Raw genomic sequence first — 27,294 nt, 5'->3', positions numbered from 1 at the left:
TATTTGTTTTTGAGAGAAAGACTGAGTGCTTGCAGGGGAGGGGCAGAGAGAGAAGGAGACACAGAATCTGAAGCAGGTTCCAGGCTCCAAGCTGTCAGCATGAAGCCCAACATGGGGTTTGAACCCACGAACCGCAAGATCATGACCTGAGCTGACGTGGGCGCTTAACCGACTGAGCCACCCGGGTGCCCCCAATTACAACATTTTTTAAATGGGGTGAGAAGGAAATGAAATGCAATTTCCCATTATCCTCAGTGGACACATGTCCTTTCTCTTGGAAGATTGCTCTGTGTGGTGCACAAGCTTTAAGAGGGGTGGATGTGGAGAAGGGGACGAGGAAGGAACAGAGTGACCCAGATCAGCGGAACATACTCGTGAGACTCGATGGGAGAACGCACTTCCCAGCCTGATCTGCCCCATGTCTGGTGTCACTAATGGATAATAATTTTCCTGAATTGTAATGAGAAAAAGAATAGAAGAAAACGGTAGACTATGATATGAGTCCTGTAGTTCCCTCCCCGCGTGCTCTCCCCACGACACTGGGAGCAATTGTACCACTCAGGGACAATGACATTCTTGTGTCTGCTTCAGAGCGCATCTCCTTTGTCTGATATTTTATTTTTCAACTGAAAATCATAATCATTTTTGTACCTGTCAGATAGATAGCCATTATGTATTCTTTCACACACACACACACACACACACACACACATGCACACACACATGATCCTGGAAAGCAGCAAATCATATGTACAAGTTCATCTCACCAGGATTTTACCTTTTCTCAACTGTCTTCTTTGTCCTGATTGACATGATATTGTTAACATGTATCATTAGTTTATTCTAGAGGTGCAGTAGCATATCGGTGTTTTCTTGGGATGAGTTTACATTTTATTTTTGCCCTTCTTCACTTTGGTAGTGCTTCCTTTATCAGGCACATTAAAAAGTTTGTGGGCAATTATTTCAAGTAAACGTATCAATCTCTGTGTGTGTGCCTATGAGACTCAAGCATGGTTTGTTTTTATTTGTTCTTCTGAGCAGATGTTAGTCAGAGGACACGTTTTGTTGTTGCACATTTAGACTGTCACAAATAACTGTATAATTATTACTTTTAAGAAAAATTTTCTGCATAGTTTTTTTGTGTGGAGACCACTGATCATATGTTTATATGAAATCAAACGAGGTATAAAATAGTGTGAAATACCGTATCCTCTCTCCAAATATTATGAATATTTTATGCCCATTTTGTACCTGTTTCTTTTACACATCAATGGGTCCTGCCCCAAACCTGATTCAGGTTGCAAAACTCTTAGAAGAATTAAAAATGCACGGTATGCCCTACCATTTGAATATGATACAACTGAAGGACTCATTTTCTGATGCCTCTTTGGTCAGTGTATAACTATTCATCTTCTTCAGTTACAGTAAGCATTGGATGAAAATGGTCATCACCCAACCTCATATCTGGCAATGTGTTTGGTCCATTGTCACTAACTCTGAAAGGTAGCTCCCAGAAAGGTGATCATTGACGTAATGTGGACAGATGTCAGAGATTTTGTATAATACCAAAATATTGGTTTCTTTATATCTTTCTTTATACTACTTTAAGTTTTGCTTTATAGTTCTTTGACCCATCATTGCTTTGAGAATGTATCTGTCTTTATCTCTGTGTGTTTATCTCTTTATTTATTTTATCATAAGGAGTGATGTAAAACATTACAGATTGTACATATTTACATGGTTGGCTAAACTTTTAAAATGTTTATTCTGATTAGGATGTCGATAAGGAATAATCCTACCTCTTTCAGGAATTTTATGAACTTTAATTGGTAACGTGTGAGATGGAAATCTCCAGAAGGAAGAGGAAAGTGTTGGTCAATGGATTTTAGAGTTCTGATTCCAGCTGGTTCTGCACGGTCAATGAATTTTCAGAGTTCCCGTTAAATTGGTATGATAATTTGACACATTTTTCAGGCAAAAGTTAAGAATTTTAACTGAATGGTGGTTTTCCGGTTTTCTCTGATTGTTTAAGTTTTTTACTACCTTACCAAAAACAAAAAACAAAAAAACCTGTGTCTTTCCAAATATAATACATTAGTTAGGCAATACTGCCGACTGTTTATGCAGAAATAGCAGTGAGATTTTGAATGTAATTGAATTCTTCATATAAGTACATTCTAGGTCATAAGTTCCTATATCAGAATGCTTTTTCCACAGTAAGTGCTCATATATATATATATATATATATATATATATATGTATTTTTTAATGTTTATTTCTTTATTTTATTTTGAGAGAGAGACAATGAGGGAGCAGGGGAGGTGCAGAGAGAGAGGGAGAGACACGGAATCCCAGGAAGGCTCAGTGCTGTCAGTGAAGAGTCCAACACAGGGCTTGAACCCACGACGCATGAGGTCATGGCCCCAGCTGAAACCAAGAGTCGGGTGCTTACCCACTGAGCCACACGGGTGTCACCATATTGTTTTAATGCATGTGTGGTGTGTGCAAATCCAGTTGTATAGAATCATGAGACACATATTTATAATAACATCTCTCCTCTCTGAATTTCTGATTCTTTCTGATAGCCCTTCTTCTTTTCCCTTACACATTTTTACATAACTTAAATCTGCAACATACATACCTTTTTATAGTACTTTAAGTTCTAGTAAGTGTGGACTGTAAGATCTTATTCCTATGACTGAGGCAAACACAAGGTCCTTATTTGATATTTCTTACATTAAATACTAATGATTTACTTATTGTGATAATGTGAACTGTATTGGTATAAGTTATGTCAATTTCCATGAGTATGTCATTATTCAGATTATTACTGATAAAGTCCATGACGTTGTCCTCTCATACAATCAATTCAACCCCCTGCCACCTTTTTCTCTTTTTGAAGGTTTCTCGTAAAAATTGCTAATTACTTGGTCTTAAGAGGATATATATGTGGTATGAAAGGATGGACCCGAAAAATGGAAGTTCTTTCACGGGCTTTATCCTGCTGGGTTTCTCTGACCGGCCTCAGCTGGAGCGAGTCCTCTTTGTGGTTCTTCTGATCTTCTATCTGCTCACCCTGCTGGGAAACACAAGCATCATTGCGTTGTCCCGCCTGGACCCACACCTGCAGACTCCCATGTACTTTTTCCTGTCCAACCTAAGCTTTCTGGACCTGTGTTACACGACCAGCACTGTTCCTCAGCTGCTGGTTCATCTCAGGGGACCAGACAAGTCCATCTCCTTCGCTGGCTGCGTAGCTCAGCTGTTCATCGCTCTAGGGTTGGGGGGCACAGAATGCATTCTGTTAGGGGTGATGGCATTTGACCGCTACGCAGCCGTCTGCAGGCCCCTGCACTACACAGTGATCATGCACCCCCGTCTCTGTGCCCTGATGGCTTCTGCATCGTGGTTCACTGGTTTTGCCAACGCCTCGTTGCAGACGGTGCTCATCTTTCTTGTACCACTTTGTGGGAGAAATAAAATAGACCACTTCTTTTGTGATGTCGCCCCACTGCTCAAACTTGCCTGTGTTGACACCACTGGGAATGAGGATGAGATCTTCTTTGCCAGTGTGATCATTCTCCTCATACCTGTGGCATTAATCACGTTCTCCTATGGTCGAATCGTCAGGGCAGTGTTAAGAATACAGTCAGCCACAGGGCAGAGGAAAACGTTTGGGACATGTGGGTCCCACCTCACGCTGGTCTCCCTGTTCTATGGCTCGGCCATCTATGCTTACCTCCAGCCCAGCAACAACTACTCCCAGGATCAGGGCAAGTTCATTTCTCTCTTCTACACCATCATCACCCCCATGGCCAACCCCTTCATATATACCCTGCGGAACAAGGATGTGACGGGAGCAATGAGGAAGGTGTTGTGTAGGGGCTATGACTCCAGATGACTGGGGAAAGACCCTTTCATGGAGACTTCGAATGCCAGAATCTTTAAGATTTCTGTGTCCTCCACATTTCCCCTGACAACTCTGAAGGGAGCTTCCTTAATTCCTTCTTTCATGCAAGTGAGTGTTCAAACTCTAAGTTCATGGACGCATGGCAGCCTCCAGAGATGCGGAGTTAGTGTTCCTAAACCATCTGCATCATATTAATATTGTAAAAAGTTTCACAGGATTTTCTCATATCACCTCCTTTTAGAGAACACTATGCCATTGCTAATTGCAAAGGACGGTTACAAGACACCATAATACATAGCAAAATAAGAATAAAAACCACTAGAACACTGTAATAAATATTAATACTGTAGCATTTTCTCACAATTGCTGGAGGCTATTGCTGATTCTCCCAAGTAGCTCACGGCTCTGTGACAATGGCTGTAGCCTGACTGGATCACAACTTTTTCCCAGAAGTAGGAGGGCAAGTGTAGGAAAAACAAACCTTAGCTTGGACAAAAGTTGCTAACATCCATCCTGGTAAAGCTGTTCAGATATCAGGCCATGGTATCATGTTGCCATTGTGATACTGTTTTCATTTTGAAACACACGTCTTTGTTTTTCAAAAAAATTTTTTCTTTAGAATTCATTTTTATTAGTTTAGTGTTTAATTCAATTTTTATGGTCATTCCATTAGAGTTAACCTACAGTTTTATATTCTTTCCGGTGTACAATATAGTGATTCCACATTTCCATCATCACATGTACTCTGTTTAATCTCTGTCACCTTTTTAACCCATCCCCCAGGCCCTCCCCTGTGGCACCAGTGAGCCCAGAGAAGGGAAGGGAGATTCTCAGTTTCATGCGTCCCTACCTTCGTAGTCCTGGCCTGGCCTTAGAATTGTCACATGTTACCATAACGGCAGGGTGTGCAGTGTAGGTGACTGCACTCTGGACACGCCCTCTGCGTCCTGCTAAACTCACTCCTGGATCAGTCATCAGAGTGCAGTCACCCCTGTGAGACCCTCCAGTACCTCCTAGTCTGCACATTTCGCAGCTACTGTTTGCCAGAGTCCCACTATGACCGGGCTCAAGGAGGAGGCAGGAACAGGTCACAGACCCCTGCCAATGCCTCCCTTCACAGATGACTGCTTTTTGGATGCTTGCTTTGTGACACGGGTGAGAGCTCTCTTTCACCACAGTGGTGTTGTGGCATGTTTGAGCCCTGATGGTGCAGACTGGGAACCACTGTGTGTGGACTCGTGGTTTGCAGGGGAAAGGGGGGCTGCGTGTAGATGCAGAAAGGAGAGGATCAATGACTGGAGATGAGTGGCATCCAGGGAAGGGCTCCCCTAGGTGGCCTTAGCCACAGGACACTGGCTTCTGGGAGGAGACATTTCCTTCTTTCCCGCTGTTTTGGAATTAAGTTGACATGAGACACAGTAACTGGAGAAAACACCCAAAGTTTTATTATCTGCACACGGAGGCCCAATCTGGACGTTGAGACCCAAAGAAATGAGCAAAGTAGGTGGTTTGTACCCCATTATAGAGAGACAATAGATGAGCGTGGAATTGACAGGAGAAAGAAAACCGGGGTTTGGAGCTGCAGTTAGCAGGGAATGGGAAGTGGAATGTGGGCTGAGGTAGTGGGTTAGTAAAAAGTAGCAGGTTTATTTCTACAGCCTTCTCAGCTCTAAGGTCCCTACCTGTGGTGACAAGTGGTCATTTTTAGTTCACAGTCATTTCATTCGGGAGATATTTCCTGCTTCCCGGGGACAGAGGAGGGTGTGATGTCCTCCCACCTGCTCTTTCCCCAGTAGCTTCTATTCACGGTGATCAATATGTTGTTGAGGTCCACGTTGGGGGGCCTCCCTGGGTTCCCACGCTTGCTCCGTTTAAAAGATTTAATTCTATTCATTGACATTGTTGGGGGGATTTATTTTAACCACTGGAGGGAATGAAATCTATGAGGTCTCTAGGAAGTGTAAGTTCTTCTGATTCGTGAGCCTTTTCTGAGAATGGTTTCAACCCCTTTTCAGGATGAGGCTGTTCAGGTGTACTTGTGTGTTGAGTCTCAGAGAAGCATCGTGGACGTTTCTAGTGATTGGGTTATTTGGGATCTCCATGATCAATGGCCTGTCTTGATCAGTGGTCAAAGCCTTTGACAGGGCCCCGTCCCCCCGAATCTGTGGTAGCAGGTCACACATAATGCTTTCTCACATTTGTAAGTCCCCATTTCAAGCACTTGGAAACATGAAATGGTTTTGAAAGACTCTCTTTGGAAAGCTTCTTTAGTAACTTATCTCTAATGAGAACTCGGTTTTAATGTATTTAAAGGAAGCATGTTGGCTAACAATGTGTTCTTTCTAACATGAAATGAACCTCTCCCAGGTTTCACCCTCCCTCTTAGAAAAACCACCTCTATTCCCGCAGAATGAGTCTCCTCACAGTCTGCCACAACGTGTTACATTTTCGTTTGCATTTAGGTGCAAGCAGCATATATATTCATATATTATTAGACACACACACCCACAGACATGCTCGTGCACAAAATGTGCTCTATGTCCAATCTCCTGTAGGCCAATCTCTGATCCCTCTTGTGAAGATGATCACTACAAGAAAATATGTTTCCCTTAGCTTATCCTACTTAGAAGTGCCAGGCTCATACATGATGTATTTCCAATAGGTTCTGAAATACAAATACATCCTAGTGTATGTGGTAACAGTTTATCCCTGCAGGTCACATTGAATGGAGAAAAAAAAAAAACTCTTTCCAGGAGGTGGAGGGAGCAATGGCTGTTGGTAGAATCTGGTACCACTCAAGAGCTCCATGGAACAAACTATACCACTATAGACACAATTAGCTAAAAAACTTAGAAGTCACAGTCTTTCAGTCTTTACATTGAAATTTGCATCATAAAGAGTAGCTGTGTTAGTGGATAGGACAACACTAGAACAGCCTCATTTGGTAACTGTCAATGTGTCCAATGTCAAGAATTGTTTTCTCTACGTTGTCTTCTAGGAGCTTTACAATTTCAGGTCTTAGTTTACATGTTAATCCATTTCAAGTTAATTTTTTGAGCGTTGTGCTATAGGGCTCCAATTTCATTTCTCAGAATGTATTTACCCACCTTCTCGTGACGATTTATTAAAGAGACCTCATGTTTCCTCGTGTTTCCTCATGAATATTCCTGACTCCTTTTTCAAATATTAGTAGTCCGTACATGGATGGGTTTATTTCTGTGCTCTTAATTGGTGTATGTGTCCACTTCTTGAGCTAGTAACATGCTGTTTGATTCCTAGATATTTATAATATGGTTTGAATCAGGAAGTAGGCTGCCTCCAGCTCTGTTCTTATTTGTTGGAGTGGCTTTGCCAATTGGGATTTTGTGGCTCCATACAGATTTCAGGATTGGTTTTTACTCTATCTGTGAAATATGCTGCTCAAATTTTGATAGGGATTGCAATGAATCTAGAGATGATTTTGAATACTGTGAAAATTGTTCAGTATTAGTATTTTAAAATATAATTTATTTTCAAGTTGGCTAACATACAGTGTATACAGTGTGCTCTTGGTTTCAGGGGTAGATTCCCATGATTCATCGCTTACACACAACACCCAGTGCTCATCCCAACAAGTGCCCTTCTCAATGCCCAATTCATGAATACAGGGATATCTTAATTCTCTTCTATTTGTTTCATCAACTTATGTAGTTTTAAGTGTAGAGTTATTTTGCCTCCTTGGTTAAATTTAATCCTACGTATTTTATCATTTTTGATGCTATTGTGAATGTGGGATGAAAAAAATCTTTTCACGTTTTTGGAAATGGCAAGACTTAATTCTTTTTATTGCTGACTACTATTCCATTGTGTGTGTGTGTGTGTGTGTGTGTGTGTGTGTGTGTACACAACAGTTTCTTTTTTTTTAATTTAATTTCATTTTTTTTAACTTTACATCCAAATTAGTTAGTGTATAGGCAAACAATGATTTCAGGAGTAGATTCCTTAATGCCCCTTACCCATTTAGCCCATTCCCCCACCAACAACCCCTCCAGCAACCCTCAGTTTGTTCTCCATATTTATGAGTCTCTTCTGTTTTCTCCCCCTCCCTGCTTTTATACTATTTTTATTTCCTTTCCCTTATGTTCATCTGTTTTGTCTCTTAAATTCCTAATATGAGTGAAGTCATATGATTTTTGTCTTTCTCTGCCTGATTAATTTCACTTAGCATAATACCCTCCAGTTCCATCCATGTAGTTACAAACAGCAAGATTTCATTCCTTTTGATTGTGAAGGAATACTCCATTGTATATATATACCACATCTTCTTTATCCATTCATCCACCAGTGGATATTAGGGATCTTTCCATACTTTGGCTATTGTAGATAGTGCTGCTATTAACATGGGGGTGCATGTGTCCCTTCAAAACAGCACACCTGTATCCTGTGCATAAATGCCCAGTAGCTCAATTGCTGGGTTGTAGGGTAGTTCTATTTTTAGTTTTTTTTGGAACCTCCTTACTGTTTTCCAGAGTGGCTGCACCAGCTTGCATTCCCACCAACAATGCAAAAGAGATCCTCTCTCTCCGCATCCTCAACAACATGTGTTGTTGCCTGAGTTGTTAATGTTAGCCGTTCTTACAGGTGTAAGCACCACAGTCTTTATCCATTCATTCATCTTCTTTATTCATGCAAATGTTTATGGCCATTTGGGCTGTTTCCATAATTTGGCTATTGTTGATAGCACTGCTATAAACATTGGGGTACATATGCCCCTAAAATTAACACTCTTGCATCATGTGGATAAATTCCTAGTAGTGCTATTACTGGGTCATAGGGTAATTCTATTTCTAATTTTTTGACAAATCTCCACAGTGTTTTCCAGAGTAGCTACACCAGTTTGCATTCCCACCAGCAGTACAAGAGATTCCCTTTTCTCCACATCCTTGCCAACATCTGTTGTTTCCTGTCTTGTTAATTTTAGCCACTCTGACAGGTGTGAGGTGGTATCTCATTGTGGTTTTCATTTGTATTTCCCTGATGATGAGCAATGATGAGCATCTTACATGTGTCTTTTAGCCATCTGGATGTCTGTTTTTGAGAAGTGTCTGTACATGTCTTTTGCCCATTTCTTAACTGGATGACTTGATTTTAGGTGTTGAGTTTGATAAGTTTTTTATAGATTTTGGATACTAGCCCTTTATCTGGTATGTTGTTTGCAAATACCTCCACCCATTCTGTTTGTTGTCTTTTAGATTTGTTGATTTTTTTTCCTTCGCTGTGCAGAGGCTTTTTATCTTGATGAGGTCCCAGTAGTTCATGTTTACTTTTGTTTCCCTTGTTTCTGGAGACATGTCTAGTAAGAAGTTGCTGCAGCCTAGGTTAAAGAGGTTGTTGTCTGCTTTCTCCTCTGGTACTGTGATGGTTTCCTGTCTCACATTTAGGTCTTTCATCCATTGTGAGTTTATTTTTGTGTATGGTGTAAGAAAGTGGTCCAGGTTCATTCTTCTGCATGTCACTGTCCAGTTCTCCCAACACCATGTGCTGAAGAGACTGTCTTTTTTTTTCACTGGGTATTCTTTCCTGCTTTATTGAATCCACGGAAACCTATGGAAAGCTTAGGAAAGAAATTAAAGAAGATGCAAAGAAATGGAAAAGCATTCCATACTTGTGGATTACAGGAGCAAATATTGTTAAACTGTAGATACTACCCAAAGCAATCTACACATTCAATGCTATCCCTATCAGAATTACACCAGCATTCTTCACAGAGTGAGAACAAACAATTCCAAAATGTGTGAAACCAGAAAAGACCCCAGATAGCCAAAGTAATGTTGAAAAAAATAGATATAGCTGGAGGGAGCACGATTCCAAACTTCAAGCTGTATTACAACGCTGTAATCATTAAGACAGTATGGTACTGGCACCAACACAGACGTATAGATCAATGCACCAGACTAGAGAATCCAGAAATGGACCCACAAATCAATGGCCTATTAATCTTCAACCTACCAGGAAAGATATCCAGTTGAAAAAAGAGAGTCTCTTCAGCAAATGACTGGACTTTCCATACTATGTTCTGTAAGAGTAATGAGGGTGGGCATCCTTGTCTTGTTCTGATCTTAGAGGAAAACTTTCAACCTTTTGCCACTGAGTATGTTACCACGAGTTTGTCATATATGGCCTTTCTTATGTTGAAGCACATTCCATCTACAACTAATTTGTTGAGAGTGTTTACCATGAAAATATATCATGTTTTCTCAAATGCCTTACTGCTTCTATTGAGAAAAACATACGTTTTTTATTCCACTCTACTCATGTGATGTATTGCATTGACTGATTTGTGTATGTTTCTTTGTCCTGTATCCCTACTACACCCCTCTTGATCATGGTGTTTGAAACTTTAAATGTGCTGCTGAATTCAATTTATCAATATTTTGTTGAAAATTTTGCATCTGTATTTTGCAGAGATACTGGTCTATAGGTTTCCTTCCTTTTTTCTTTGTATGATTTATCTGTGTTTTACACAAGGTTAATGCTAATCTTGTGAAATGTGTTTGGAAGTGTTTTGCCTCTTCAATTTCTTTGAGGAGTTTGAGAAGGATTGGTGCTAGTTGTTTTATAAATGTTTATGAGGGAAGAGGTAACTATATTTGTATCAGACAAAATAGACTTTAAGCTAAAAATGAAAACAAGTGATAAAAACCTCAGTATACAAGGGGGTCAATTCATCAAGAAGATATAACAGGGGTAAATATATGGGAACCAACATGGGAGCACCCAAATAAATTACACAAATGCTAACAGTTATGAAGAGAGAAATAGACAATATAACAGTAGGGACTTCAATATTCTAATATTAACAATGGACAAATCATTCTGATTGAAAGTCAACAAGGAAATATTGGACTTGAGCCATAATTAAAAGCATTTAATACACATATATGGAACTTTCATCCAAAAGCAAAATGCAAAATGCAAAAATGCATATTCTTACCAAGCACACCAGGAACATTCTCCAGGATAGACCATAAGATAATGTATATAACAAGTCTTTGCAAATTGGGGGAAATTGCCCTCATGCAAGTGTCTTTTTTGATCATATCCCTATGAAAATGAAAATCAACAACAAAGGAAAGCCAAAAAAAAAAAAAAAAAGGAAAGCTCAATTTTGCAAATATGTAAAAATTAAATAACATACCTCCCCCAAACCAATGTGTCAAAGACATCAAAGGGAAATCAAGTAACATCTTGAAAAAACGAAAAGAAAACACTATTTACCAAATTTATGCGATGCTGCTAAAGCAATGCTGAAGGAAAGTTTACAGCATTTAAAGGACTACAGTAAGAAAAACATTCTTAAACAAATAACCTGGCTTTACTCCTCCAAGAACTAGGAAAAGACCAAAATAAGCTCCAAGTTAGCAGAAGGAAAGAAATAACCAAGATCGAGCTGAAATAAATGAAATGGACACCATAAAACAATTGCAAATCAACTTAGAAGGGAGAACCAGAACTCACTGTACAAATGACCTTGGATTGAGGTCTTCGAAGGAAAGTTAGGTAAGGTTCATTCTACTACACTAAATATTATTTAGATCATAAGCACTATATACTCTACTGGTTCAGTACACCGGAAAGAAGTAACATAGCTCCTTTGCAATACAAAGCCAATCACGTGTGAATGGAACACAAATCTTTATGTGATTATTTAGTATCATACTATTCGGATCACATCGGGCTTGCTTCAAACCCATTAAAATTAAGTGATTCGAAGTACATCATGCACATGAGAGTGGAAGTAGCTTCAGGGTAAAGTCTGATGACATTTCCCATGTTGTACACCTTCTATCAACCACGCTCAGATCCATCATCAGAATATAAGCAGAGGGGCGCCTGGGTGGCGCAGTCGGTTAAGCGTCCGACTTCAGCCAGGTCACGATCTCGCGGTCCGTGAGTTCGAGCCCCGCGTCTGGCTCTGGGCTGATGGCTCGGAGCCTGGAGCCTGTTTCTGATTCTGTGTCTCCCTCTCTCTCTGCCCCTCCCCCGTTCATGCTCTGTCTCTCTCTGTCCCAAAAATGAATAAACGTTGAAAAAAAAAAATTAAAAAAAAAAAAAAAAGAATATAAGCAGAACCCCGAATTCTCCTCCCCCACTTCTCCTTCCAGTCGTGACTCTTCTGGGCAACCACCATTCTGGCTTCCAATACCACAGATTCATTGTGCCTGCTTCTGAATTTCACATGAATTCAAAGTAAATTTTATACCATTCAATTCGAACAGTATGAACTGTTTTGCAGCTGGCTTCCTTCACTCAGCGGTGTGTTTGCAAGAGGCATTCATGCTGATGTATGTAGCTAGTATTTGTTGATTCTCATTATTGTATACATTCCAATAGAGGATACCTCATAGTTATTTTTAGATTCTTTTATTGAACCCATATTCTCCCCACTAGAATATTGAGCTCCATGGAGACAGGGCTGAGTGTTGTGATTGCTGACCACAGTCGAAGTCAGTGGAACAATGCCCTAAACAGAGGAGGTGCTTTATAAGGATTTGTTGACTTCAGTGACAACCGGGTTGTAGTCACCCAGAATCTGCAAACCCTGTATTAGCTCCCTCTGGAGCCTGTGGTTCCTCTCACCAGTCTCCTCAGCGCCCCCTTGACCTCCTTGTTCCTCAGAGTGTAAATGAGGGGATTCAGTAGGGGAGTCACCAGAGTGTAGAAGAGCGCAATGCTTTTGTTGACATCCTGCGAGTAGCTGGAGGGAGGCTGGAGGTACATGGAGATGAGTGTGCCAAAGAAGATGACCACCACCATCAGGTGGGAACCGCAGGTTCCGAAGGCCTTCCGCCTGCCCCGGGCCGATTTGATCTTCAGGACGGCCCTGGTGATGTGGCCGTAGGACACTAAGATGAGCGACAGAGGCACCACGAGGAAGAAGACACTGACCGCGAAGACTTCAGCTTCGATGATGGAGGTGTCGGCGCAGGCCAGCTTGAGCATCACCGGCACTTCACAGAAGAAATGGTCCACCTGGTTTCTCCCGCACAGGGGCAGGGTCATGGTCAGGGCCGTCTGTAGCACCGAGCTGCCGAACCCTGTGAGCCAAGCAGTTAGCACCAGGCGCAGGCAGAGCTGCGGGTGCATGATGATCAGGTAGTGCAGTGGGCGGCACACGGCGGCGTAGCGGTCATAGGCCATGACCGACAAGAGCACACACTCCACGCCCCCGAGCCCCAGGGCGATGAGGAGCTGGGTCACGCAGCCGCCATAGGTGATGGTCTTGTCCCGCCCCTTGAGGTTGGCCAGAGTCTGAGGGACGGTGCAGGTGGTCAGACACAGGTCCATGAAAGAGAGGTTGGAGAGGAAGCAATACATGGGGGTGTGCAGGCGAGGGTCCCGCAGCGACAGGAGTATAATGGTGCCATTGCCTATGCAGCTCAGGACATAGCCCATCAGGATGACCACAAAGAGAGGCGTCTCCAGCTGAGGCCTGTCGGAGAAGCCCAGGAGGAGGAATCCTGAGGAGGTGCTGCCATTCGCTCTTTCCATGGCACTCAGTCTGCACAGTTAGCAGGACTCCCTGTTTTCTCTTGCACCTTCAATCCAGCCCTGTTTTCCCCGAGTGGGCGCGTGGAGTCTGGGTGGAGGCCTGAGAGTTTGCACACACCCTTCCTTGTTGGGGAGCGATGGGGTGATAAACAGCCCCTGAACGGGAGCATCTTCTGTGTTTCAGGCACTGCCCTAGACGTGGGTGCACTGCCTCCCAATGACTTCTGAGGTTGGCACGTTCCTGATCTGTGTTGACTAGATGAGCAAAGTGAGTGTGAAGGAGGTTCAGTAAGTTGCCCAGGGGCACTCACCAGGCTTCAGACTGACTCCACAACCTGGGCTTTTGACCAGCAGGGACACTGTCTTTTCGTGAATGCATGAACACTGAAGGTAACTGTAGTTTCTCAAAAAAATTAATCTAGTCATTCTGAGTAAGGTGCAAATTTGTACTGTCCCTTCCCTCTATGTTTGTTTGCCATCAAGAATTGAAATACGTGCGTCGCGCTCCCCTACTTCTAATTTGTGGGGAGAAAAAATGTGTTTTCTGAAAGTGCATAGATAGAGAAATTTACCATTACCAATTTTATACAAGGGGAACAATACATTTTGATGCATAAACTAATGAACGCTGGGGATGGAGCCTGAAATCATGGTTATTGATTGGGAAGCATCTTGGAAATGACTGAAGAATTCATCACGCCCAGTGTTCACTTTGCAGGATGACTAATCCTGACTAATTATCACTGACAGCAATTTCAGTAACATAGCAGGAAATCATCAATCCAGTGTTTCATTTTCTTTTGTCTCACATTACAGCTCCCTTTCAAACTTTTTTAGTGTAGTGGGGAAATACTTTTTACAGCATCTCAGTCTGTACTTCCTATAAATGCCAACGTCATGTGAATCATTCTGTTTCCAGCAAAATAACTGGGCCTGCTCTTAGAAATAACCTCCCTTCCCCCTATGCCATGTGAGGCAAGTTTAATAGTAAATACAACCTGGACAAGAGTAATATCTCATGAAGAGATTGAAAAGAATCTGGCATGTACTAGAGTCCCAAACAGTCTTTGTTGAATGAATCACAATAGGGAAGAAGATTATGAACTTGAACAGGCTATTGAATGTGAGTCTAGGGTTCATAGACACTCAGAGAAAATAGCATAGCAAAGGAAATCTGGAACAACAAGTACATAGTCTTGATTATTCAAATTCTAGGATTTGTTGCCCAAAAGCTAGGTTGTATGGAACCTTGCAGAACTCTATATTTTTAAAAGTAACTCTTCTAGTAGCAAAATCAATGACGAGCCAAGAGGAGCTCCGGTCACCTCTCTATTATGCTTCCTTTAGGATTCTTGGTCCATTTATCCTTTTATTCCTAAATCCTTTCACTGCTTGTTTGGCTGTTGTTGCTGTGTTGCTGAAGGGTAAAATGAATTTGAGAAAATAAGTTTAAAAATGAGTAAAGTAAGAAACAGAATACCAGGATCATAAGTCTACCACTAATAAGCTTTGAGATTCTCAAGACTACTCTCCCACCCCAACTGTCCCCTTCAAATAAACAACATGATGTTTCTAGCTTTCAATAAGAAATAGGAGATATTCTTAGCTCTTTGTCGAACCCTGGGAAATTTATGTTCCAAAAGATCCATTGTCCCATATTGAAGAAGCCTCCTCAGTCCTTGCTTGTCTGTAGCAACAGCTTGGCTCTTAACGTCTATATCTTCCACATGATCAGGTCTTGGTCCCAAATATCCAGAATCATACAAAGGGCACTAGTCAGTAGAATTTGTCACATGTTTTTGGGGCTTACCTCTGCTGCTTCCCTCTATCCATGTGCTGTAAGGGTGAGAGAAGGGGCTTCTGCAGGCCATCGTGGTGCCCAGAAGAAGGCTCCCACAGGGTTTACAATATTTCTGGGAGATCAACAAAACAGCTCATCACTCAGCCAAGAACTTGATTCTCAATAATTTTGTTCTTCTCAGTGATGCAGAGAAAGTGATCAGAACCAAGAAAACATATATTCTGCTAGGAAGTGTGTAAAATGCATTGTGCCTAGAAGGGAAGAATTAAGTTGACATAGACATTTTCACATGAATTTCCATATGCTGTATTATTTTCCTAGTCTTGATAACCAAGCTCCACTAACCAGGTCTGTCCTCAGGACAGCAGGAATGCACTGTCTCATATGTCAGGAGGACACAAGTCCAACATGAAGATACTGGCAGGGCTTCTGAAACCTGTCAGGGAGAATATACATCTTTGGACCTTTCTAGTCTCTGGTGGCTCTTTTGCTGGAAGTTCTGGGGTTTCGTTGAGTTGTGGCTGCAGGATTTCAACTACTGCCTCTGTAGGCAGATGGAATTCTCCCTCACCTGTCTACTCTGCCCTTCTTACAGAAATACCAGTCACTTTGTGTTAGAGCATGCCCTGATTGAGTGTAACCTTATCTGAACTTGAATATGTTTGCAGGAACCTTGTTTTCACATAAAGTCCCATATTAATCTGAACTGAGGTTTAGGGTTTCAACCACTTTTCTGGTGGGGGAGGTTTGCAAAGGTCACAATTCAACCGAATTGCAATAGTAGAATATGCATATGCCTGTGAAATGATAACAGTTCTTTATTATAAATGAATACCTGCATGCAAGGCTAAGACAAGATCCAGGTATGAGTTCTATCTGATTTCAAGTTCTCGTATTCTCTTATTCCGACAGCAGAAGCCTACAGTGGTAGGAAACACTGACTCCCCGCATCTGGCTTGAATATCCAATGAAGGCAATTGTCCTATAGACCTGTTTGTTACACTCACAGATCTGAAACATAAACACAGATTCCATGCTTGTGGGATCTGCCACCCAGCATTTGGTTTGAGCTGGAAGAGAAAACACTTACAGTCTTTCACTCTCCAGTGAAGTGGTAATCAGCTTAACCTGGAGGTCACATTGCTCCTCCATCTAGAAGTTATTGTCAGGAAAGAGCAACTCACCCACAGACACCAGTTCTGCAGGCAGCACCATCAACTTCCTGGGTGTAAGGAATCAGCAGCAAAGGAAAGAATCTCACATCTTCTTAGTAACATCTGAATGAGTGTTAGAGTAAGAGCATGGCCTCTCCTTCCAAGGAAGAATAACAAAGATTAGAGATATCCACCTAACTTTTGGAAGCAGCCACTTGTCTTTGAAGAACCACTACAGTTGTATGAAGTGAAGAGATTGGCATATGGATGGGAAAGTGAAGGTCCTGCAGATGAAAGTATATGGCCACTGTCCCCGTGAAAGCTAGGACACTCAGACACTTCCCAGTGGTGTGTGGTCATTGATCTGTAGGAAAGTGTTAGGGGATCTAAAAGGTAGAACAGAACCCTTAGAATTAAAACAGATTCGTGAATTTACAATATGGCAACTTTCAACAGGACAAACCTTGAAAATGGCGAATCTGAGAGGCAAGGGAAGACACAATTACTCACTGCTCAGGCTCTGTTCAAGGTAGTAACGCTTCTCTCCATCATTACTGTTAGCATAGGTTCTGTCATCCCCAGGGTTTACCTGGAAGATTGTCCACTCATTGCAGAGTGTTTTGGCACATGCGAGGAGGTGTAGTTTAGCGTGGACGGTGGGGCCTGCAGGTAAACACACTTTGGAATCTGTGAACTCTATGGAATCTGCCCATGAATGAAAGGGCTAGTATTATATCTGGGGGATATTTTTTGGTAAGCCACCAAAGTCAAAGTACGTGCTCTAGGGACTGAGGATGTGTGTATTTTTAGTGGCCCCAGGAGGGTCCTGCCCAATGTAACTCATTAGCCTCAGTCGAAGTATACAGAGTTTGGCTCCCCAGGGACAGCCAAAGAGGAAGGGAGGCTCTGGAGATGAGCAGGTAGTCAATCTTTTCCCACCAAATTGACTAGGAGTGAAACGACTGTCTCTTCTTAACTTCCATTTACCAATACTATTTAATACTATTGGTTAGACTACTTTTTGTTAGGTGCAATTTTGAGGTACAAGTTGAGGTACAAGTTGAGGTACAATTTTCATACAACGTACTTTTAGTTTGAGGCATACAACGTAATGATTCGATCCTGGTATATATTGTGGAATGATCACCACAAGAAGTCTGGGTAACATCTGTTCCTGCACATAGTGGCCTTTTTTTCTTGTGAGGAGAACTTCTAAGGTCTCTTAGCAATTTCCAAGTATACAAGATAGTGTTATTTACTATAGCTCCCATACTGTACATTATATCCCCAGGGCCAGTCTTTAGAGTCCCCCCTTGTTTTCAGAACTGTCATCTTTTCCTACTTAGAAGAGGAAATTCCTGAGCCTTTCCCCCTCATGTTAGTCATATCCTTTCTTTGTTACTGAGTCACTGAAGAAAATTATTTTCCAATGGTGTAATCAACTCTATTACCTTCCAACTTTATGAGACCTTTTTACCCTGTGATCTCTCTTCGTTCTTCAACTTCTTATATCCCACTATCTGTTTGTTCATCATCTAAACATATGCTCCTCTATCCTATGAGAAAAATAAAATTGGACTTAAGACCGTCTCTCTGCCCCATTTACTTCTAGCTGTCCTCTTCCATCAATTTCATCTTTTTGTGACCGGACACAGAGTATTGATGCTTTTTCTCCTTCTGTCATCACTTCCAAATGTTCTTTGTTCCTTCTCCCCCTACCACTCTGTTGAAGCGGTTTTCTGTAAAACCTTTACTGTTCTTCCATTGCACAAAGCAGATGAGCTCACCGTTGCCTTACTTGGTGTAATATGGCGTTAACCACATCCCCCTCCTTCATGAAACTGTGCTGTCCATTGGCTTCTCTCTCTTTTCCTGTTATTTTGTGGGCCCTTGATTCTCATTTCTTTCTACTTGGGCACAAACTTCAATGTTTTGATTTCCTAACACTCTATCCTTTCTTCTCTTCTGTCTCTACACTGTTCCTGAGATACATTGCAATTTCCATGGCTTGAACTACTGTCTGTCTAGAAATCTTTGTCAATAAATCTGCAATCCACATCCACATTTTATACCCCCTCTTGAGTTCCATCCTAAAGCAAATGGAATATTGGCTATATACATATGGATTATTTGTGAACTCTAAAATTTCTGATGTTTCATGTTCTGAAAACAGTTGCTATTCTACAGGTTAGAATTTCAGAATCTCAATACCAAACCGACAGCAACCTTAGTGAGAACCCCCTGAACTATTTTTTGAAATTAATTTATTTAATTTGAGAGAAAGAGATAAAGCATTAGCTAGGAAGGGGCAGAGATGGGGGTGGGGGGAGAGAGAGAATTCCAAGCAGGCTCCATTCCATCAGCATGGAACCCAATGCAGGGCTCGATCGTGAACCATGGGATCATGACCTGATCTGAAACAAAGAGTCTGACACTTAACCATCTGAGCCATCCAGGTGCCCTCCCCTTAATTATTCTTGATTCTTCCCTCCGTTTTCATCCTAACACGGAAACTAAGCCTTGTTCATTTTCTCTGACATATTTTTAGAATACATTCACTCTCCAGAACACATTTTCCATTTGTTATCAATGTGTCCGTAAGATCTTTCTCTCCTTGCCAAACCATTTATCTCTTAAGAGATCTTGTAACCAAACCAACTCTAAGCTTCTACAGCATTATCTGAATTATTTTTCCTCAAAGCAACACAACCACATCATTCCTTGCTTAAAAATACTTTTGGCAACCATTGTCTACAATATTAAATGAAAGGCACACCTTTAACATATGAAGGTGTATTTGTTCTATGGGCCCTCTAAGTTGTGGGAACAAACCCACAATATATTAATCACTGGATACACCGTATCAGCTTGGGGCCAGCATTCTATTATGCATTTATTTTTCTATTAATTTGCTTCATTTGAAAGGTACTCTCTTGTCCTATTTTCCCATACACCATGTTCCATTATTAATTCAAGATGTTGCTCAAGGATCATGTCCTTTTTCTGTGTTATTTTTAATAAGTGGTTTTTATTATGCAAAAATTTCACATCCCCCAAATGTAAACTTTGCTATAATGGTTCTTTTTTTTATATGAAATTTCTTGTCAAACTGGTTTCCATACAACACCCAGTGCTCCTCCCAACAGGTGCCCTCCTCAATGCCCATCACCCAGCCTCCCCTCCCTCACACTCCCCATCAACCCTCAGTTTATTCTCAGTTTTTAAGAGTCTCTTATGGTTTGCTTCTCCCTCTCTTAACTTTTTTTTTCCCTTCCCCTCCCCCATGGTCTTCTGTTAAGTTTCTCAGGATCCACATAGGAGTGAAAACATATGGTGTCTGTCTTTCTCTGTATGACTTATTTCACTTAGCATAACACTCTCAGTTCCATCCACGTTGCCAGAAAAGGCCATATTTCATTCTTTCTCATGGCCAAGTAGTATTCCGTTGTGTATATAAACCACAATTTCTTTATCCATTCATCAGTTGATGGACATTTAGGCTCTTTCCATAATTTGGGTATTGTTGAAAGTGCTGCTATAAACATTCGGGTACAAGTGCCCCTGTGCATCTGCACTCCTGTATCCCTTGGGTAAATTCCTAGCAGTGCTATTGCTGGGTCATAGGGTAGATCTATTTTTAATTTTTGAGAAATCTCCACACTGTCTTCCAGAGTGGCTGTACCAGCTTGCATTCCCACGAATAGTGCAAGAGGGTTCCCATTTCTCCACAACCTCTCCAGCCTCTATAGTCTCCTGATTTGTTCATTTTAGCCACTCTGACTGGCATGGGGTGATATCTTAGTATGGTTTTGAATTGTATTTCCCTGATGATGAATGATGTTGAACATTTTTTTATGTGTCTCTTGGCCATCTGGGTGTCTTCTTTGGAAAAGTGTCTGTTGATGTGTTTTGCCCCTGTCTTCACTGGATTATTTGTTTCTGAGGTGTTGATTGTGTTAAGTTCTTTATAGGTTTTGGATACTAACCGTTAATCCGATATGTCATTTCCTAATATCTTCTCCAATTCCATTGCTTGTCTTTTAGTTTTGTTGATTGTTTCCTTTGCAGTGCAGAAGGTTTTTATCTTAATGAGGTCCCAATAGTTCATTTTTGCTTTTAATTCCCTTGCTTTTAGAGACAAGTTGAGCAAGAAATTGCTGCAGCTTAGGTCAAAGAGGTTGCCTGTTTTCTTCTCTAGGATTTTGATGGCTTCCTATCTTATGTTTAGGACTTTCATCCATTTTGAGTTTATCTTTTGTATGGTATAAGAAAGTGTTCCAGGTCCATTCTTCTGCGTGTTGCTGTCGGGTTCTCCCAGCACCATTTACTAAAGAGACTGTCTTTTTTCCATAGGATGCTCTATCCTGCTTTGTCAAAATTAGTTGGCCATAGATTTGTGAGTCCAATTCTGGGTTCTCTATTCTGTTCCATTGGTCTATGTGTCTGTTTTTGTGCCAGTACCCTACTGTCTTGATGACTACAGCTTTGTAGTAGAGGCTAAAGTCAGGAATCATGATGCCTCCCCCTTTGGTTTTTTTTTTTTCAACATAACTTTGGCTATTCGGGGTCTTTCGTGTTTCCGTGCAAATTTTAGGATTGTTTGTTCCTGTTCTGAGAAGAATGCTGGTGCAATTTTGATTGGGATTGCATCGAATGTGTAGATTGCTTTGAGTGGGGTTGACATTTTAACAATATTTGTTGTTCCAATCCATGAGCATGGAATGTTGTTCCATTCCTTCAAGTATCCTTCAGATTCTTTCATAAGTTTTCTATAGTTTTCAGCATACAGGTATTTTACAATTTGGTTAAGTTTATTCCTAGGTATTTTATGGTTCCTGATGCAGTTGTAAATGGGACTGATTTCTTGATTTCTCTTTTTGCTGCCTCACTATTGGTGTATAGAAATGCAACTGATTTCTGTACATTGATTTTATATCCTGCAACTTTGCTGAATTCATGGATCAGCTCTAGCAGGTTTTCCACGAGGAGTATCATGTCCACTGTGAAAAGTAAAAGTTTGACATCTTCTTTGCTAATTTGGATGCCTTTTATTTCATTTTGTTGTCTGATTCCTGAGGCTAGGACTTGCAACACTATGTTAAACAGCAGCGATGAGAGTGGACATCCCTGTCGTGTTCCTGATCTTAGGGGGAAAGTTCTCAGTTTTTCCCCATTGAGGATGATATTAGCTGTGGGCTTTTCATATATGGCTTTTATGATGTTTAGGTATGTTCCTTCTATCCCGACTTTCTTGAGGGTTTTTATTAAGAAAGGATGCTGTATTTTATCAAGTGGTTTTTCTGCATCGATTGTCAGGATCATATGGTTCTTATTCTTTCTCCTACTGATCTGATGTATCACACCGATTGACTGGCAAGTATTGAACCTGTCCTGCAGCCCAGGATTGAATCCCACTTGATCATGGTGAATAATTCTTTTAATATACTGTTGAACTCAATTTGCTAGCATCTTGTTGAAAATTTTTGCATCCGTGTTCATCAGCCATATTGACCTGTAATTCTCCTTTTTAGTGGGGTCTCTGTCTGGTTTGGGAATCAAGGTCATGCTGGTTTCATAGAATCAGGCTGGGAGCTTTCCTTCTATTTCTATATTTTGGAACCACCTGAGAAGGATAGTTATTAACTCTGTTTTAAATGTCTGGTAGAATTCCCCAGGAAAGCCATCTGGCCCAGGACTCTTATTTATTGGGAGATTTTTGATAACTGATTCAATTTCCTTACTGATTATGGGTCTGTTCAAATTTTCTATTTCTTCCCGTTTGAGTTTTGGTAGTGTGTTGGTGTCTAGGAATTTCTCCATTTTTTCCAGGTTGTCCAATTTGTTGGCATATACTTTTTCATGGTATTCTCTAATAATTTTCTGTATTTGTGTGGTGTTAGTTGTGATCTCTCCTCTTTCAATCATGATTTTATCTCTTTGGGTTCTCTCTCTTTTCTGTTGGAGAACTCCAACTAGGGGTTTATCAATTTTGTTTATTTCTTCCAAAATAACTCTTAGACTCATTGATTTGTCTAGTGGCTTTATTTGGATTCCATATTGTTATTATTTCTGCTCTAATCTTTATTATTTCTCTTCTTCTGCATGCTTTGGGATTTCTTTGCTCTTCTGCTCCTAGTTCCTTTAGGTGTACAGTTAGGTTTTATATTTGGGATTTTTTTGTTTCTTGAGATAGGCCTGGATTGCAATGTATTTTCCTCCAGTACTGCCTTTGCTGCATTCCAAAGGGTTTGGACGGTCGTGTTTTCATTTTCATTTGCTTCCATATATTTTTAAATTTCTTATTTAATTCCCGGTTGACCCATTCATTCTTTAGTAGGATGTTCTTTAATCTCCATACATTTGGAGTCTTTCCACATTTTTTCTTGTGGTTGATTTCAAGTTTCCTAGCATTGAGATTATGATATGATCTCAATTATTTTATATTCATTGAGGGCTGTTTTGTGACCCAGTATGTGACCTATCTAGGAGAATGTTTCATGTGCACTCAAGAAGAATGTGTGTGCTGCTACCTTTGGATGAAGAGTTCTGAATATATCTGTCCAGTCCATCTGGTCCAGTGTATCATTCAAGGCCATTGTTTCTTTATTGATTTTCTGCCTACATGATCTGTCCATTGTTGTGAGTGGAGTATTAAAGTCCCCTGCAATTACCATATTCTTACCAATAAGATTGCTATGTTTATGATTAACTGATGTATATATTTGGGAGTTTCAAGTTGGGGGCATAAACATTTAAAATTTTTAACTCTTCTTGATAGACAGACCCCATAATTATGATATAATGCCTGTCTTCACCTCTTGTTACAGTCTTTATTTAGCAATCTAGTTTGTCTGATATAAGGATGGCTACTCCAGCATTCTTTTGACTTCCAGTAGCATGATAGATGGTTCTCCATCCCCTTACTTTCAAGCTGAAGGTGTCCTCAGGTCTAAAATTGACCTCTTGTAGACAGCATATAGATGGATTTTGTTTTCTATCCATTCTGATACCCTATGTATTTTGATTGGGCCATTTTAACCATGTACATTTAGAGCTATTATTGAAAGCTATGGATTTAGTGTCATTGTGTTATCTGTGGGTTTCAGGCTTCTGGTGATGTCTCTAGTCCTTTGTGGTGTTCGCAGTGTTCCACTCACAGAATCCCCTATAGGATCTCCTTCAGGGTTTGTTTAGTGGTCATGAACTCCTTCAGTTCTTGTTTGCCTGGGAAAGCCTTTATCTCTCCTTCCATTCTGAGTGACAGAATCCCTTGCTGGATAAAGGATTCTTGGCTGCATGTTTTTCCTATTCAGCACATTGAATATTTCCTTACACTCCCTTCTGGCCTGCCAAGTTTCAGTGGACAGGTCTGCTACTTACCCTTATGTGTCTACCCTTGTGGGTTAAGGCCCGTTTGTCCCTAGATGCTTTCATAAGTCTCTCTTTATCTTTGTATTTTGCCATTTTCACTATTATATGCCATGGAGAAGGCCTATTCTTGTTGAATCTGAAGGGAGTTCTCTGTGCCTCCTGGATGTGGATGTCTGCTTCCTTCCCAGATTAGGGAGGTTCTCAGCTATAATATGTTCAGGTAAACCTTCTGCCCCTTTCTCAATCTCTTCCTCCTCCTCTGGAACTCTGATGACATGGAATATTACCACGATTCATTGAATCACCTAGTTGTCTAATTCTCCCCTCCTGGTCTCATATTTCTTATCGATGGTTTTCTCGGCTTCATCTTTTTCCATAACTTTACCTTCTGTTTCACTTAGTATCCCCTCTGCTTCCTCCTTCCTTGCTGTCACTGCCTCTAGTTTCTTTTACATGTCATTTACAGGATTTCTTAATTCATCATAACTCTTTCTTAGTTCCTTGATGTCTGTGGCAATAGATTCTCTGCTGTCTCCTATGCTTTCTTCAAGCCCAGCAACTAATCTTATGGCTACTATTCTAAATTCTTGATCAGATATATTGTTTTACATCTGTTGTTAGCAATTCTCTAGGTGTCATTTCTTCCTGGAATTTCTTTTGAGGAGAATTCTTACATTTCATATTGGCTAGTTTTCTGTCTTTTACTTGTTTTAATGGTTTGTTATGTGTCCTGCACCTGTGAGCACTGCTATATTAAAAAGGGGTCATAATGCTCTCTAGGGCCTGGCCCTTCAGGAGGTGTTTTTCGAGTGTATTGTGTGCTCTGTTGTTGTGACTCTGGTTGCTTTATGTCCCTACTTGTAGTGGCGTTTTGAACCTTCCACCAAGTGTGATTTGTTCATTAAAGTAACCCTGGAAAAAATTTAAAAGGTGGGGGGGTGGGGGGGTGGGGGGGTGGAAGAAACCTTATCCCATACAAAGAGAGAAATGACAGGGGTGGGGAAAAAGAAAAGTAGAAAAAGAAAAAAAAAAATTGACCCGGCAGAGAATCAGGGAAACTATATGGCTTAATCCAGGGAGAGAGGAAAATAAAGAAGGTAATACAGAAGAGGTGTAAACAGAACAGATTAAAAATGTCTGCTTAAACAAACCAACAGCTGGAATTGAGAAAGGAAGAAATAAGAGCAAGAAAAGGAAGAAAACAACAATGTATATATAATAAGAATTGATCAAGAATCAAATCAGAAAATGCAAAAGTGCTGGACAGATATCTGATGGCGCCATGGAGCTGGTGACAGCGCTGGCCTGGGGGAGGGGCCGTCTGGTTCGGTCAGTGTCAATGCCGCTCCTGTGGATCTGCAGTTAGCAGGTGGGGTGCGGTCAGGGTTTGGTGTACGGGGTCCCACCTCCTCTGTGGCCCTGCTGCCCCATCCCTGAAGCCCCGGCGTGTGGTGATGGGGAGAAGAATGGTGCCACCCAGTCTCTGTTCCCCAGACCTGTGCTTTTTCTCTCGTCCAGACCCAGTCCTACACTTCCACCGCCGCTCTTTCTCTTCCCTGTGTCTCTCTGCAGAACAGGTCCCTCCCCTCCGTGCCTACACCGCCTGTTTTATCTCCCCTAGTTCGCAGTCGTGCCCCTAGGCCCACCGGGCTGTCCCCATGGGTCCCTGGAAACATCTCTGTCACTCTGTAGCCAAGATGCCTGGAATTCCGAGCTTTGTGGCCTCAACGTAGCTGTTTGAGGGACGAGAGAACTTCGGGTCCCCCTACTTCTCCTCCATGCTGACTCCCTCTCCTAACTGGAAGTGTGTCCATGTGATTTTAATACAGCTGAGTGAAACAGTGTTCAGCTCAAATTACTTAAATGGTATAGGCTGTGTCGAGGCTAATGGCTCTATCTTCTCCAGGCAGTGAAATGTAAAGATGTGAGAAGACAAAAGTATTGTATTTGGCACTCCGTCAGCTCAATTCCGTGATAAAAATGACAATTATACAAAATACCAGTAAGCAAAAAATCATCAGATGATTTTATGTGTGCATAACTTCAGTCGGCCAATCCACAGTACTGAAGCATTGATGCACAGTTTTGTTGGATTTTAATTAGATGTGACCAGTTTGGAAAGGAGAAGGAAGGATGATTTCAAAGGTAGACATAAGATATTATGCAAATTAAAATTTATGTCTAACCTAGTTTATCATCAGAATCTTACTGGGGCTTTATAATACTTATCCCCAAACTCCATTCCTGCGCATTTCTATTGGGTAGGTTGGAATGCTTAAATGAATCTTAAAATTTCACTACAAGAATTATTTATTTCTGTTAAGTAGAAGAAGCAGACAGGAAAAGTCACCGTCACCTTACTTTCTGGACACAAGTCTCCTCAAGGCACCCTTCACATCCTTATTTCTCAGTGTGTAGATGACAGGGTTCAACATGGGGGTCACCAAGTTGTAGAAGAGGGTGAGGAATTTCCCTGGGTCCCGAGAAGAATTATTTCCCGGTTGCATGTACATATAGATAATATTCCCATAGAACAAGGAGACCACGGTGAGGTGCGAGCCACACGTGCTGAAAGCCTTCCTTCTTCCCGTGGCTGACTTCACGTGCAGCACGGCCATGGCAATACAGCTGTAGGACACGAGGGTGAGGGCCAGGGGCACCAGGACAATCATTACCGATAAGATGAAAACAGTGGTCTCCACAGCCACAGTGTCCACACAGGCAATTTTTATCAGAGCCGGCATCTCACACAGGAAATGCTTAACCTCACAGTTCCCGCATCGTGGCAGCCTCATGGTGACTGGGGACATAGCCAGGGAGTTGAGGAGTCCGACCCCCCAGGTCACGGATACCAGCTTCCAACAGAGCCGAGGGTGCATGACGATGGAGTAGTGGAGGGGCTTGCAGATGGCGGCGAAGCGGTCATAAGCCATGACTGCCAGGAGGACGCATTCTGTGCCACCCAGCCCCAGGAACATGAAGAGCTGGATGGCACAACCTGTGTAACTGATGGTCTTGTCTGGACCACCCAAGTTGAAGAGCAGCTGGGGGACAGAACTGGTGGTGAAGCAGAGATCCAGGAAGGACAGGTTGGTTAGGAAGAAATACATGGGTGTGTGGAGGCAGGGGTCCAGGCGGGACACCAAGATAATGACGGTGTTGCCCACCAAGGTCACAAGGTAGAAGATGAGCACAAACACGAAGAGGGTCTGCTCTAGCTGGGGTCTGTCTGAGAAACCCAACAAGACGAACTGTTCCTGGCAGCTCTGGTTGGTCATGACCACGGACCATCAGTACAGGCCCGCAAGGAGGCAGACAGGTGCACGCTGCTCTCTTAGTAAAGTAGGCTAAGGAACTGATGGAGACCTGGGTCATAGCAAGTGCAAACAAGTACGTAAATTCCAACATTCTGTACAGACACTGACTGCATGTTTTAGGAAGGATATCTCTTTTTATTGGCTTCTTCGATTTCTTTTTGGATATCAAAAAAAAAAAGTACAGATCATTGTAGAATTTTTGGAAAACAC

At 41.6% G+C, this 27,294-nt stretch overlaps 3 protein-coding genes across 3 annotated transcripts; 1 reads left to right on the top strand and 2 right to left on the bottom strand.

The window, feature by feature from the left end:
• Positions 1-2,947: 2,947 nt before the first annotated feature.
• On the top strand, positions 2,948-3,901 carry LOC124528431 (putative olfactory receptor 2B8). The gene has a single exon (XM_047102052.1). The coding sequence runs from the start codon at positions 2,948-2,950 to the stop codon at positions 3,899-3,901; it is 954 nt and encodes a 317-aa protein (XP_046958008.1).
• An 8,595-nt stretch (positions 3,902-12,496) lies between these two features.
• Positions 12,497-13,441, bottom strand: LOC124528435 (putative olfactory receptor 2B8). The gene has a single exon (XM_047102057.1). The coding sequence runs from the start codon at positions 13,439-13,441 to the stop codon at positions 12,497-12,499; it is 945 nt and encodes a 314-aa protein (XP_046958013.1).
• A 12,683-nt stretch (positions 13,442-26,124) lies between these two features.
• Positions 26,125-27,060, bottom strand: LOC124528501 (olfactory receptor 2W3-like). The gene has a single exon (XM_047102136.1). The coding sequence runs from the start codon at positions 27,043-27,045 to the stop codon at positions 26,125-26,127; it is 921 nt and encodes a 306-aa protein (XP_046958092.1). The 5' UTR covers positions 27,046-27,060.
• Positions 27,061-27,294: the final 234 nt, after the last annotated feature.

Source organism: Lynx rufus, unplaced genomic scaffold (assembly GCF_022079265.1).
Source record: "Lynx rufus isolate CCGP_SWC_20201006 ecotype Redwood Valley unplaced genomic scaffold, mLynRuf1.p SCAF_6, whole genome shotgun sequence".
In the NCBI taxonomy this organism is placed as follows: Eukaryota; Metazoa; Chordata; class Mammalia; order Carnivora; family Felidae; genus Lynx; species Lynx rufus.
This window is presented reverse-complemented; position numbering and strand designations above follow the sequence as displayed.